The following is a 14,522-nucleotide window of genomic DNA, read 5'->3' on the forward strand; positions in this document are numbered from 1 at the left end:
GCCTGACTGTTACTTCTTCTATCTTCAATTGTGATTATCACCTGGTTCGTGGTTACCCCTCACCATTGGTTCGATTTCCCCGTAATCCAGCCCATGCCTTCAATGATCTCAACCTTCTTTTCTTTTTGCTTTTTTTGTCCGCAAATTTTTGAAGTTCATTCCCCTTTGGTATTCTGCAAGTCCCTAATCCATTCAGCGGCTTCAGCGGCACCTTGAGTCTATGACTGGCGGTGGTTCTTTTTTGTTTTTCCCTCTTCTTCTTTTTTGGGACTGCATGAACGCCACCACCCTTTGCTTCCACACTTATCAACATCCACATTTGCCAGATTCTTGAAGGGTGTGAACCATGAAAGATCTCTCTCTCTTCCTCTTTCTAACAGTTGATGTGTTGGTATCTTTTGACAGGGTTATATAAATCGATCAGACGAGCAACCGACTCACGATTCATCTACCCATTAACTAATACCCACCCACCACCTACCTACCTTTACCTTACCTGAGTCAATCCCACTACACCAACCGAACCCGCTATCCGCCGGTGTCCGCCCGCCATTTGTCCATCTGGGCCTGATTGACGCTAAGGCTCCATTTGCAACCCACATTGACGACGGGCAGTAATTGTAAGTTCCAATGATTCATTTCATCCTCCTCGTGTCTTGTCTCTTGTCTTCGGGTTTCTTCAGCTCGCCCCCAAGCTGAGAGAGAGAACGAGAACTAGAAGAAAAAAAAAGGGACGAACTCATTGGGGTTCCTTTCTGGGCGAGAAAAGAAAAAAAAGATCACCCCTTCGTTTTTTCTCTCTCTCTCTCGCTCGCTTTTTTCCTGCCCTGTGGCATTATTATTCGCCCCCCCTCTTCCTCTACCAAGCCTTCTACCCTACCCTAGTTACCCAGTTCCCTTTTACTCACCCCCCCCATAACTACAATTCCACTTCGAATTCCCCCTAATCTGCGCCTGACTTCATCCGCCTCCGCCTCTTTCAACATTTTCTGTCGCTCGGATCCACTTCTGGCTCTTGTGCTTTTAACACCTTCCTACCACCCAACAGGTCATTTAATCCCGCCTTCTCTATCCTTCTACCCCTCCCCATTCTTCTCACGTCGCCTTGTCATCCGAACCCGATCGGATCCAACATCCCGCAAATTCCCCTGGGCTATACTCCCCAACATCATCTCCCCGACAAACGTTTTCTAGCTAAGATCTCTTCCCCTACATCTTCCGGAAGAGAGATTTGTCGCTCGCTAGTCGGCCTCGACTCACCTCACGCTCCACTACGTCATCCGTCGCGTCGCAACGTCTCGAACGACGATCTTTAATTCCGGTGCGCTAGGTGGAGGACTTGGTTGTCGGATGGGAACATAATCATGGCTGCTGCTCATAGTGCAACCCAATCGCGCGGAGATGCGGAGATGTTGAAGCAGCCCATACCCCGGAGGTGAGTCTGCTACTTTGGATACTTCATCCGCCACCAGATGGTTGTGATCTCGCCATGAGGATTACCAAGGTTCGGCCTTTGCACTCCGAACCTGAATGCCCTCATGCTACCCATTCCTTACATGTCACTTATGTTCCGGGTAATATTGCATGCATCATGAGTCAACCACGATAGGCCAACGACGCCAAGTCTTGTATCCTTATCGTCTTGGCTCACATCTGCACCGCCCTGAAGTTCCCCCCCCCTCCCCAAAAGCCATCCATTCGATTTCTTGTCACCCAGTCGTTATGTTTGAGGCGCTTTGCGGGTTTACTGCTTTCTGTGTCGCGGCCGATTCAACAATTCTTCGTTTTCCTCTGCGGTGGCTAACTACTTCTGTAGCAGCGGTGTGCAAGAGGAAGACAACCAAGATTCGATCGGTTCAAACAGTCCGACGCCAACCGGAATCTCGACTCCACAGCCCGACCTAGCAGATAAGCGTCTGCCCTCCCTAAGTTCCAGTTACTTCCAGGTTGGTTCTCCCTCAAATAATAACACTCGTCGCCCCAACACCCGGTGTTCTTCTTCTGAGACTCGTGCTTCCGCGTCTTCTTTCCAGTCGGATACGTCCGCTGGAGGAGGTCGGGACTCTCAAATTTTTGGTCACAATTCCTCACCCTCGGACTCCTTTGTCTTGATGGAGCGCCCGGAGGTTATGGACACCAAGTTATCTGTCGCTTCGCCGGATCAGAATCTTGAGACGAATATGATAGTACCAGAGACATTCCCCCCCACGAACCTACCTACACCCCCGTACCACTCCGCTTGTTCCCTTCTGCAGAAAGAGTCGGATGAGACTGGATCTGGTTCTTTTACCTCGGACAGAGGCATGAGCTCTATTTTCAATACGTTGAAGAATTATCTCTCGCCCGCCGGGAGCATGTCTTCTTCCGAATCTCCAGCCCGTCGTCATACCTCCCTGCCAGTTTCCAGCGTCTCTGACGACCCTGTCCTTGCCACACACTTCTCCAACCCTTCTCTTCCTCCTTACATGTCAGATACCCTATGTTTGGCGGATGCCCCTCTACTCGAACACGAAAAACCACTTGTCTCTATAACCTCTGAGAATCTGGCGAAGCTAACTGGAACCGTGTCGGATCTTGTGCGCTTTAAGAACACACCCCCACTTACTCCACGGGCCATGTCCAACGAAGGATCGCAACCGGACAAGAAGCCGGTCACATCGTCTCCTCCAACATCAATTCCCGTACCAGCCCAGTCCGGCGACGAAACAAGCTCAACCGACGAGCTTGCCGGGAAGCTCAACGAGGCCTTCCCCCCCGAGAGAGATACTCCGTCGCCGTCTAATGGCCCGCCCGTGGCCCCACTGAAGGGCAAGTTGTTTGTCAAGATCTCCGAGGCCAGGGGATTGCGCCCCGGATTCGATCCCTATGTGGTGTGCGTTTTTGAATGGAATGAAGCGATTTCGAAGAGTGCCAAAGAGGAGGAAGACGCTTCGCTGGAACGGCAGCAAAAGGAACAGGAGAGCTTGGAACCCGAAGCTGGACGGCCGATGGCGATTCCAATGAAAAGTCGACAGAGTAGCAACAACAGCGCGCTAGACGGTCCCGATTTGAGGGGTGGTCGGGCTCCTGTCACTGATCCTCATTGGAATCACGAAACGACTTTGTAAGTTTATTCCGTGTTTTATGCCACATGGCGCTTGTATCCAAGACCCCGACCATTGCTAACACTGGACAGCGACGTCTTCGGGGACGAGTCGGAAATTGATGTGTCCGTCTATGATCGGAACAACCATGAAGATTTTCTTGGTCACGTGCGACTATGCATCAATCTGATGGAAGACAACAGTCGCCTGGAAGGGTGGTTTCCTTTGGCTTCCCGTGCGGCGGGTGACTCTCAGGTGTCCGGAGAGATCCACCTGCAGATGCATTTCGAGAAGACAGAGAGAAAGCAGGTGGGACCGAACGATTTCGAGATCTTGAAACTTATTGGAAAGGGAACTTTTGGCCAGGTGTATCAAGTGAAAAAGAAGGATACACGGCGTATTTACGCTATGAAGGTTCTTTCGAAGAAGGTCATCATACAGAAGAAGGAGGTTGCGCATACCTTGGGTGAGCGTAACATTCTGGTTCGGACAGCTATGGCCGCTTCTCCCTTCATCGTCGGGCTGAAGTTCTCTTTTCAAACACCCACCGACCTTTACTTGGTCACGGACTACATGTCCGGCGGCGAGCTATTCTGGCATCTCCAGAAGGAAGGACGATTCCAAGAGGCACGTGCTAAGTTTTACATTGCCGAGTTGATCTTGGCCCTACAGCATCTACACGACCACGATATCGTGTATCGTGATCTTAAGCCGGAGAACATTCTCCTCGACGCCAATGGCCATATCGCTCTTTGTGATTTCGGCCTTTCCAAGGCTAATCTCACCCAAAACGATACCACAAATACTTTCTGCGGAACGACCGAATATCTCGCCCCGGAGGTATTGCTTGATGAACAAGGTTATACCAAGATGGTCGATTTCTGGTCTCTTGGAGTCCTTGTTTTCGAAATGTGCTGCGGCTGGAGTCCTTTCTATGCCGAAGATACCCAGCAAATGTACAAGAACATCGCCTTTGGCAAGGTCCGTTTTCCTCGTGATGCTTTGAGCACGGAGGGAAGAAACTTTGTGAAGGGCTTGCTCAACCGGAACCCCAAGCACCGTCTTGGCGCCAAGGGCGACGCGAAGGAGCTCATGGCCCATCCTTTCTTTGACGATGTTGACTGGAAGGCACTGGGTCGTAAGGAGGTGATACCTCCTTTCAAGCCTGTCCTCAAATCCGATACGGACACTTCCAATTTCGACCCCGAATTCACCACTGCTCTAGAGAACAACAACTCTCTGAATGACCGCGCAGCCGCTCTTGCCAACGGGCTGATGCCTGCAGGGACACCGCTGTCTCCCGGTCTGCAGGCCAATTTCAAGGGCTTTACCTTTGTGAACGAAAGCTCGATCGACCACCACTTCAAGAACGACGCTGGCGACCACATGGTTGAGGATACCGAGATGTGGCCTCGAGCCCAACAGGTGTCAAGCAACCACATGGATCACCGTATGAGTGGCGTTCAGAGAACTGGTGAAGGCGGCGAGCCCGGGATCTTCAACGTTGATGATAATTTCGACATGTGATAATGGCCTGATGCATTGGAACTGGAGTTGTGATTTATATCTTCTTGTTTTGTACATGTTTCTATGTGTGGAGATGGAATAGGCTTCAAACCCCTGATTCCATTTGCCCATGCTTGCTCTCCAGGGATGTCTTTGATTTTATAGCTTCTTTTCTGTGAGTACTTGGGGAAACATCATGCTGTACACACCCAGCGGCTTTGCTTTTCCTGTTCTTATCCCTCTGCCTATTGTGCTAGCTCCTTTCTGATCTTTTCTATCATGTCAAATGGATAGATGGTTGGATGACTTTTTATGATTGATTGATTGAACTTTCATTTGTGAGTAGGACATGCGGGTTTCAAGAACCACTGATGATTCCTCATTTATCTGGGAATTGCCAGTTGTTGTGCCCAGCATATCTTTTCACTGCATTGCTGGATGATCTATGTCATGAATGTTTCTTTTCTGGATGCTCTCTTGTTATGGCTTCTGTGATAGCTGTTCACAAGTCAAGTTCATTGCTTCAGTTTTCCTTGAATCCGGGAGTTGGTCGGACAGACTCAAAGAGATCATGCAGCGGCGTTCACTGTCGGACAGCATGGCGCAGGAAGGGTCGTGTGCTTGTCTTTTCTTTGTGCTTTGAATTGGCTAGGCTAGAAGAGCCGGTTGTCTCTTGAGACAATGCATGTGCATAATACAATAAAATACCTGACTGTTTAGATCAATCTGACCTTTCTTAGGCCTACTTCTAGTTTACCTTACATTTACTGATACATCACCTTGTCCACGTTGTCCACGTGACAGAAACCTTGAGCCAACAGAATGCCTGGTGTTCCTGAATGACCGCAGCTCGAGCTCCTTTCTCTCTCTTTTACTTCCCCTCCCCGCCCTGCGGAATGCTGCCCGTGTCCCTGGTGATCACAAACAACCTTGAACAACAACCAACCGCGCTCTCACCAATCATCTCGTCACCAACCAAGCTGAACTGAACGCTTATCATCAATCTATTCTCACCCTGGGCAAGATTTGGAAAGGCATCCTCGCCGTCTTTGCTGTGCGGGGTCGGTTTCTGCGTGCCTGATTGAGCTTAGTCCCGGATGACGACGGGGTGATCAGAAAGCACTTTATGTTACCTTCCTGCCTGCAGCTGCGCCAATAATTTCCCTTTCACCATCCATCCCTGCGAGAGGTTGCGAAAGGACCCTGCTGTGGCGTACATATTCACTATCCTCCCCAAATTGTCCGGTCATGCGCAGTCACAGTCCCTGCCTCGGTCTGTTCTGAATGCAAGCAGCTGATAAGGACCCCTCTTCCCTGGTGAGGAGCTTTAAGCTTCCGGATGTGACGCTTGCTCGAATACCCTCGATTCACCGACCACCATGGCGAATCTCAAGCTTGGCTTAGCCCTCGTGAGTAGCGTAGCGACAGCACTTGTCCTGCTGCAATTGTTCCTGCTGATTAGCAGCTCCAACGTCAATCAGCCGGTCAGGGTGCAGTCCCGACTGCAATGGAAACAGAGAGCAACCACGACATCTGCGGCAACGTCTGCGTCTTCCGCGGCGGAGAACGGGACCTTCTTACTTGGTGCAGGAAAGGCGGATATCACGGGGTAAACTCGATCCAGTCCCCATTCCCATCACGCAGGACGACTGACTGAGTCGATGTAGGCCTGTGGCGGAAGTCATCTTCAATGGCTATGCGAGCTTGGATCAGGTTGGCTCTGGCCTGCGACAAAGGATCTACTCCCGCGCTTTCATTGTGGCGAACCCACAGAACACAAGCGATACCTTCATCTATCTCGTACTGGATGCCTTGACGGGCGACACTGCTGTGCGGCATGGTGTACTTGAAGGCCTCGCTGCTTTAGGTGGCGAGTATACCAGATATGGAGAGCAGAACTTAGCTCTCACCGGGACTCATTCCCACTCAGGCCCAGGCGCATGGATGAACTACCTCCTTCCTCAAATCCCAACCAAGGGCTTCGATAAGCAGAGTTATCAAGCTGTCGTGGATGGTGTTCTACTCTCTATACAGCGGGCTCATGAAAGCTTGGTGCCAGGGTCTCTCAACTTCGGTTCTATTGATCTTGAAGACGCCAACATCAACAGAAGCCCTTATGCCTACGATGCTAATCCTGCAGATGAAAAGGCGAAATATTCGGCCAATGTCGACAAGACATTGACACTTCTGAGGTTTGATAGAGCATCCGACAGCAAAACAACAGCGGTGTTGTCCTTCTTCCCCGTCCATGGAACGTCCATGTATGAAAACAATACACTGGTCACTGGGGATAACAAAGGCGTCGCTGCGTGGCTCTTCGAAAGGAGCGTCCAGGACGATGAGAACTTTGCGGATGGCTTTGTCGCAGGGTTTTCTCAGTCTAATGTCGGTGATACCAGTCCAAATGTCCTCGGAGCATGGTGTGAAGATGGTTCGGGAGAACAATGTAAGTATACGGACAGCACTTGTGGCGGGAAACCCGTAGACTGCCACGGCCGGGGGCCCTACTTCACCGAGAAAGATAACGGCGCAAAAAGCTGTTTCGAGATCGGGCGACGTCAGTATGAAGCTGCAAGGACATTGTACAGCCAGTTGGACACGAGCCCGACCAAAATTCTGCCTAATGAGGTCCGCTCGTTCCATGTCTACCGCGACATGTCGAACTACACCTTTCAGTCACCTTTCAACTCGAGCACTTTGACTACGTGCTCAGCAGCACTAGGTTTCTCATTTGCCGCCGGCACTACTGATGGGCCGGGGTATTTTGACTTCACTCAAAATGGCACTGGGCCCGCAGAGTCCAATCCTTTGTGGTACGTCGCCCGCGCATTCGTCCACCAGCCGTCGGCGGCGCAGCAGGCTTGCCAGGCGCCAAAGGACATTCTACTTGACGTTGGTGCTGTCACGCAGCCATATGCTTGGACGCCCAACATCGTGGACATCCAAGTCCTGCGTGTAGGGCAGTTGTTTCTCGTCATTTCTACCAGTGAGGCGACCACAATGTCTGGCAGGCGCTGGAAGGAAGCTATCGCGACATCTGCGAAGGACGTGCTTTCTATCGAGAATCCTCTTGTTGTTTTGGGGGCTCCATCGAATAGCTATGCGCACTACGTAGCTACAGAGGAGGAATATGGAGTTCAACGTTACGAGGGGGCTTCTACTCTCTACGGCCCGAACACGCTGGCTGCATATGTGAACTTGACCCTGACATATCTACCATATCTTGGGGACTCGCCCAATACAGCCAGTCTCCCATCACTGTCCACTGGTCTGGAGCCTCCGATTAACACAGACAATTCATTAAGCTTTATCACGGGTGTGGTATATGATGGGTCCCCTGTGGGAAAAGCCTTCGGGGATGTTGTCTCGTCTCTTGAAAATGCCACCTACTACCCTGGGGACACGGTCAATGTGACATTCGTGGGCGCAAATCCGCGGAATAATCTGCGGCAGGAATCGACTTTTGCCGCCGTGGAGCGACTTGATCCGAGCACAGGCTCTTGGGTGGTGGTCCGCAAAGATTCAGACTGGAATCTTGTCTACAACTGGGTCAGGACAAGCACAGTGCTAGGCTATAGCCAAGTTACTCTTCAGTGGGAGATTGAAGACGATTACTACAACACTGGCAATCCCAATCCGCTGCAAGCTGGGACTTACCGATTCCACTACTACGGGGACTCGAGAGCGCTGACCGGCAAAATCACTGCCTTTGAGGGAATAAGTGACTCTTTTATTGTTGCACTGAATTGAGGACAATCGCCGTGTTCTGGATGTCGGGTCGTCACCATGTCAAGTTGCGAATGCGGACAGAGGAGTCAAACAATCTACTAGGCACTACACGAGTCACTATCCTAGTAGCCGAAGAAGATGATTTGTTCTTGAGCCATAGACCTGGGTTGTCTTGTCTATTTTTGTAACGTCTCATCATAGTCAAACGTGAGACTTTCCAATTAAGCCGTGTTTTCGGTCAATACTGAGCTCTGGTGGCTGTGTAGATTCACTCTGATCTTTTTCAACAAAACAAAATGATCGACAAGATCCTGTCAATTGCAAAGATGCTGGACTGCCAATCAAGCCGGGTGGATGGTGCATGATGCATGGATTCTTTTTTTGTTGTCGCGCGGCAACTCGTCTTTCTTCAGCCAACCACTTCATCTCCACTCAGGGCTTGATTGTCTCATCTCCCGCTGGACAAAGACCTGAATAAAATGGCCGGGCTTAAGAGATGGCCGTCTTCACCCTCAAAACACTGTTCTTTGCTCCCCTTGAGCCTTTCTTGCCGTTATTGTCTCTCATTAATCTTTCTTGCTTGTTTATCACCTTTCGTTCAAGCCAGAATGGGTAAATAGCTGTTCTGACCCGATCTGCAAGCCATGTTAATTTCAATTCGTACCACGTCAGTTCTTTACAGTTTCGTTCTCTGGCATATTCCATCAACATTTATTTCCGGGTCTATCACTTCGCATTCTACAAGATGCATTTAATCCACGCTGCCATCGCTCTTTATGTCTTCGCCTATCCTTGCTCGGCCGGCCCGATCGCTCATTTACTTCACAAACCCAGGAACCCGGAGTCTTCTGGTGCATTGTCACAAGCCTCGCATGAAGCTCCTGCGGTTGCAATATCACTTAAGTCTCGAGACCTCGACGAAGGAGATGAAGACCTCTTGACCATCGTTCCTGTGACGCCTACCAATCTACCACAATCTACGTCTGCGACAGTGCAAAAAGCCTCCAGTTCCAGCACGACAGTTGCCAGCGTTTTGACCGAAGAGCCTTCACCTACGATTGCCTCGACCATTCAGCAAACTACATCTAGCACACCTGTAGCTGGATCAAGCACAACGGCTCAGGCGGACACGGCCGGTTCCAGCATCGCTGTTCCAGAAATCTCCGTGGCTTCCCAGACCCCAACCAGTCAGCAATTGTCTTCTAGCACAGTTCCAGCTGAAGCAAGTACAAGTACACAAGGAGAACCCTCCACTCCTAGTGTGGCTTTGCAGCAGACTTTGCCCAGCGTAAGCGCCGCTGTACAAGAATCTTCGTTCACGCGTACTCCTACTGCTGATGTTGTTCCAACCAACGCAGGCGCGACAAGTCAAGGCGATCTGACAAGCTCTAGTAGCTTGGTTGCCCAGCAAACAAGTACGAGTGCTATGACCGAAGGAGCCTCACCAAGCTTCAGCGCTAGTGCCGTTGTTACTGCTAGCTCACTTATAGCTTTTCAACAAGCCTTGTCAAGTACGAGCGCAGCTCTCTCAGAGACGTCGCCAGGTTTCTCATCCAGTTCTCTTTCCAGTACGATTGTGCCAATAGCGTTCGTCTCAAGTCAAGCCGTGCAAGACAGCTCAATCCCAAGCGCAACGACCGGACAACAGGGGAGTTCAAGCGCGGAATCCTTTTCCGGAACAGCTAGCACAGGATTGCCAGTGCAGGAAACTTTCAGCTCAAGCATGGTGATTCCGAAAACCGCCGTCGCGTCAAGCTCGCTTTTCCAGTCTCCTACATTGGCTGTTACTGTCATTGGGTCCTCCGTGCCCGCAACCACCCAATTGTCCTTTACACCAGCGGTTACGCCTGCGGTTACACCTATGTCAACTTATGTCGCTAGAAGCTCTGCGGAGGGCTCGGCCTCGATCGTAGCGGAGACCACAAGTTCTTCTGGCCCGTCGATAGGTGTCATCGAAACCTTGCCTGGATTCAGCACTTCCATCTCTACATCTCAGGCTACCCCTGACTCAGAATCCTCAACTGAGACATCAGGCTCTTCCAGCAAGAGCAGTGCTGCCCAAACAGCAACCTCAATTACTGCCCCTACAGAAGCACAAACAACCGGGCAAACGAGCACTACCAGCGGTGTTTCAGAGATCACGCGGGTCTCTCAAACACAAATTCAAGTCAACTCGTCTCCTTTTATTGGCGTGATTCTCGCTACAGGGACCGTAACTGAGACCGAGCCCGAGGAAACGCAGGTAGTCGTCATTCTGGTCACTCCTTACCCGTCAACCACGCTGTACGAGACTTCATATCTCGCGTCAGAGTCAGCCACTATCTCTGAGTTCGACGTAGATGCTGTGACGCCTACCAATATAGGGCTCACGGGTTCTACTTCATCCCCTGAGCCCAACGAGCTCTCAACGCCTTCGTCTGCAACTCCCACTCATACTGTCCAGACGACAAGTCTAATTCCAACCACCACTCCGGAATCAACCTCCGACCTCACAACTACAGTATTTCAAACTTCTACAGCTATAGAAACTGCTAGCGCGACCTCTGACGAGACCCCTGACATCACAACAACCATTCATCAAACCATAACAGCCTTCGCGACTATCACCGCCGTCCCCAACCCAACAACTGAAGAGACCCACGATGTCACGACCATTCAGCAAACCTCCACGGCTATCGAGACGGTCATCATCGCCATTCCCACCACCGCCTCAGAAGCAGAACTGTCTCAGAGTACAGCGAAGGCAGCAATGGTCACCTCAATTCCACAAGGAGACGATCCCGCACAAGACGGTGCCTCTATCACCACCGCCAACGCAGAGTCTACTAATCCCGTCCCAGCCACCTCCCCAGGGGATAATATTATCAAAATTGTCCCGGTTACTCCTTCTGGCTTCTTTACTGTTACTGAAACTGAAACGGTGACCACCACCGAAAAGGAGACGGTGACGGTGACTGAGCGGATCAAGGAAACAGTGACTACGACTGTTGAAGTTGGAGGATTTTAGTTTTGTCTTTTTTTGGGGGTGGGCATATTGTTCCATTGCAGATTGTCTAATCATTCCTTCAGAATATAGAGCGAGCCTCCCTTCCCCAATGTCCCTCGTCTTCATTTGTCTCTTTCCTTTCCTTCATGTCCAGCTAACAGGGAATCTCTTATTCCTACACGTGATAATGGTAATAAATGGCTAGGATCGGTAATTTCGAGTAATGGGAAGCTATGGAGTCTCAAATTACACAGACCACGCAAGAAATTGAGTGTATCTTAGTTTAGATCGAGAAAGAGCTATACAACAAAGCTGCATGAATTCACAGTAGGTGGACTAAAATATTTCTGATTAGAGAAAGCGGTGAAAGTATCTCCGTATCGACAGCCCATAATCTACTTCCTTATCGATAAGGCAGACCTGCTTGGCGCGTGATGATGATGCCGCAGCGGCAATACTTGGTCTGTTGACAGTCGCCCAACTACTTCATCCATCTTCCTTCACCCTCGATCCATTGCTCTTTCCAACTTCGCACGTGTCTATCTGTGGCGGGATCTGTCTCGTGCTTACAGTAACTGGGAATGTCTGACAGATCATGGGATCACAGTAGAGCAGCGTGGCTGTATCCTCTGCGTGTAGGTCGGGCTATTTTGCCTCCCTTTCCTGGCTGCCTATTCCGCAATCACATCACTCTCCAGCACAGTGGACTGACATAGACTATTTCCCAGGGAATCTACTTCACCTTCTCCCACCGATACCTTTGGCCGTTGTTCAGGGCTCGGTTGATTCCAATTGTCCTGCTCTCGGCCTTCATCTACGTCCTGCTATTCCTGTTTGCGTACCTGCCGCAAGTGGCCTTCCTCGCTATCTTCCAGGGAGCTGGCGCATGGGTTAGTGGCGCGGTCCTCGTTCTCGGAGAAGGGGCCGCGATCGTGGCGGTTCTGTTCGAAGCCTTCTTTGTCGATGAAACGCTGGTGGACATCTTCGACGCGGTGCTGGTGAGCGAAGGCCACGGCGACCTCGTGAATGCCTCGCGGGTCCTATACCCGCAGGGCGACGATGTCGTCCAGCGACTCGGCAAACCCACCCAGAGCGCCGTCTATGCGCCGTTCTCCCTGCGACAGATTCTGGAATTCGTCGTCCTGCTCCCGCTGAACCTTATTCCCTTCCCAGGCGGCACCCTCATGTTCCTCGTGTTGACGGGCTATCGGGCGGGGCCCTTCCACCACTGGCGCTATTTCCAGCTGCTGGATCTCTCGAAGCAGCAGCGGAAGGAGAGGATCCGTCGCCGGCAGTTGCAGTATACTACGTAAGTACAGGACCTTGACTCTACCACCAAGCAACCCTGGATCCCTCGGGCGGACGGTGCACTCCGCCCTCTCGGAGGAAGGATCCACCGACTCGGATACTTAATTAACCGCAATCCTAGATTTGGGACGGTCGCCCTGGTGCTTCAGCTAGTTCCAATCTTGTCCATGTTCTTCCTCATGTCGACCGCGGTTGGGTCGGCACTTTGGGCAGTGGAGCTGGAAAATCGACGCGATCCTTTGGGCAGGAGGCCTGGGCGAGATGGTGTTTACCGCGACGACGATCCTTTGATATGATGTGGGTGAGCGGTTCGATGCATGTTTGTTTTTGTCTTTCCTTTTTTTTCCCCCCCAGTCTTCTTTCCTGATGTATGATTGATTGATTAGGTATGACTTTTAATATATGAGACTTTTTGTGAGGCGTTTCTTTTACTCTAATTAATTATCACGCCCAGTTGATGTGCATCTTGGCATTAGTCTCGGTCTTAGCACTTGTATTTTCGGTTTTGTTTCTAAATTTTTCCCTTCTGCTCTTGTCAATAATATTTTGGGGGGGGGTTATGTTTCTTTTTTCTCTATTTCTTTTTGTGTTTTTGTATTATTTATTTTTTTGTGTAAGGGAGGGGGACTTTGATACACCAAACCAACTTCTCATACTGCCTCGGCTCGGAAAAGCCGAGGGGGAGAATGGCTAATCTTTCCATTGTTCAGAGTCTAGTCTCATCGGGGAGGAGGGCGCTTCATTCCTCCCAAAAGCTTACAAACTCACCCTCCATCTGGATGCACCGTTGCCTGCAGTTTCAGCGGGATTAAGCAGCAAGGTAGATGACCTTAACTTCTTTTAGGGGCCGGTTAGCGTGCGGGTGCAGATTACCAAAAGGGAATCTCCCCCTGACGGCAAACTCTACCGGGGCGCCGGCGGCCGACTGTCCACCGATCATGGATCATGGATGGATCATGGATGGATCGTGGATCACTTTATTCACTGGGCTTTGCCGTATCGACTCACCCGCTATTCCGATCCCCCTCTTGGTTCGGCCAGTGAACTGCCAGTCTGCCATACAGAGGCACGAATCGCAATCTGTTTTCCGAAGACAGTACTCCGTACACAGGGCAATCTACATAGTATGAAATGAGGATGATTGAGTATTGCCTGTTGAGTAGCAATCTTGTCATTACGCAGTTGGTCGCTCCCTGCTCACTGTTCCTGCTCCTCCGTCACAGATCGATAAACCGTGACGTATACGTACCAAGCATTTCTCATCTTCGTTTCTTCCTCTTCCACGTGGAAAACTCACAACCACGTTTCAAAAAAACACGGTGCTTCCTTGTCCTCGGTCGTTTCACCATCTCACCCCCCCCCCCAAAACCCCAAGAACGAGAATCAGAAACACTGGTCTATACCAGGGGTCAGCTTCTAGAATCAACCAAAACGGTCATCTGCCTACTGAGTACTAAGTACTGTGTGACTGTGTAGAGTACCCTCCGGTAGATTCCGGCGGCAAATCCCGGGTGATCGATGTGGTTTACCATTGGATTACCATTGGACCTGCACTTTTCGATCGACGGCGGAGTCGACCCAAGTTAAAGTACATTCCAGCCAGTCCGCCTAAGCTTGTCGTCCCAAAAGGCCCCAAAATTCTACCTCCACCTGGGCGGGGAATTTTTAGGTCCGTGATGAATCCTCTTCCCATGCGTCCGCGTCCTATCAATTTCATTCATTTAATGAGGTCACTCCGGGGTCACTTTCCGCACTTTCCCCCCCTCCCGTGGCTCACTGGCTTTCCCTTCAACTTCCAGGGAACCTTCACTCAACGGCTTTGTGATCCTTCTAGACGTGTTGTCAGCCTCGACTATTTTCTAATTTTCGATGGAGACTATACCCATTTCTTTTCATGATCTAACCTCTAT

At 50.7% G+C, this 14,522-nt stretch overlaps 3 protein-coding genes across 3 annotated transcripts; all 3 read left to right on the forward strand.

The window, feature by feature from the left end:
• Positions 1–1,364: 1,364 nt before the first annotated feature.
• schA (serine/threonine protein kinase SCH9) lies at positions 1,365–4,610 on the forward strand (the record flags this gene model as incomplete). The annotated part of the gene is made up of 3 exons (XM_020202344.1): positions 1,365–1,435; positions 1,817–3,103; positions 3,176–4,610. 3 exons carry the CDS (start codon positions 1,365–1,367, stop codon positions 4,608–4,610), a joined length of 2,793 nt encoding a protein of 930 aa, XP_020059242.1.
• A 1,144-nt stretch (positions 4,611–5,754) lies between these two features.
• Positions 5,755–8,832, forward strand: ASPACDRAFT_76010 (neutral/alkaline ceramidase). Its single transcript, XM_020204614.1, has 2 exons — positions 5,755–6,198; positions 6,257–8,832. The coding sequence occupies exons 1-2, from the start codon at positions 5,969–5,971 to the stop codon at positions 8,337–8,339; spliced, it is 2,313 nt and encodes a 770-aa protein (XP_020059243.1). The 5' UTR covers positions 5,755–5,968; the 3' UTR covers positions 8,340–8,832.
• A 2,932-nt stretch (positions 8,833–11,764) lies between these two features.
• On the forward strand, positions 11,765–13,169 carry ASPACDRAFT_113408 (EI24 domain-containing protein). The gene is made up of 3 exons (XM_020195716.1): positions 11,765–11,939; positions 12,033–12,613; positions 12,734–13,169. The coding sequence occupies exons 1-3, from the start codon at positions 11,886–11,888 to the stop codon at positions 12,906–12,908; spliced, it is 810 nt and encodes a 269-aa protein (XP_020059244.1). The 5' UTR covers positions 11,765–11,885; the 3' UTR covers positions 12,909–13,169.
• Positions 13,170–14,522: the final 1,353 nt, after the last annotated feature.

Source organism: Aspergillus aculeatus (assembly GCF_001890905.1).
Source record: "Aspergillus aculeatus ATCC 16872 unplaced genomic scaffold ASPACscaffold_3, whole genome shotgun sequence".
Classification (NCBI taxonomy): Eukaryota; Fungi; Ascomycota; class Eurotiomycetes; order Eurotiales; family Aspergillaceae; genus Aspergillus; species Aspergillus aculeatus.

Coding starts and splice junctions, on each gene's coding strand:
- ASPACDRAFT_113408 (XM_020195716.1), top strand. CDS start 11,886: ATGTCTGACAGATCATGGGATCACAGTAGAGCAGCGTGGCTGTATCCT. Junction 11,940..12,032: donor CGTGGCTGTATCCTCTGCGT/GTAGGTCGGGCT, acceptor ACTATTTCCCAG/GGAATCTACTTCACCTTCTC. Junction 12,614..12,733: donor CGGCAGTTGCAGTATACTAC/GTAAGTACAGGA, acceptor CCGCAATCCTAG/ATTTGGGACGGTCGCCCTGG.
- ASPACDRAFT_76010 (XM_020204614.1), top strand. CDS start 5,969: ATGGCGAATCTCAAGCTTGGCTTAGCCCTCGTGAGTAGCGTAGCGACA. Junction 6,199..6,256: donor GGAAAGGCGGATATCACGGG/GTAAACTCGATC, acceptor GAGTCGATGTAG/GCCTGTGGCGGAAGTCATCT.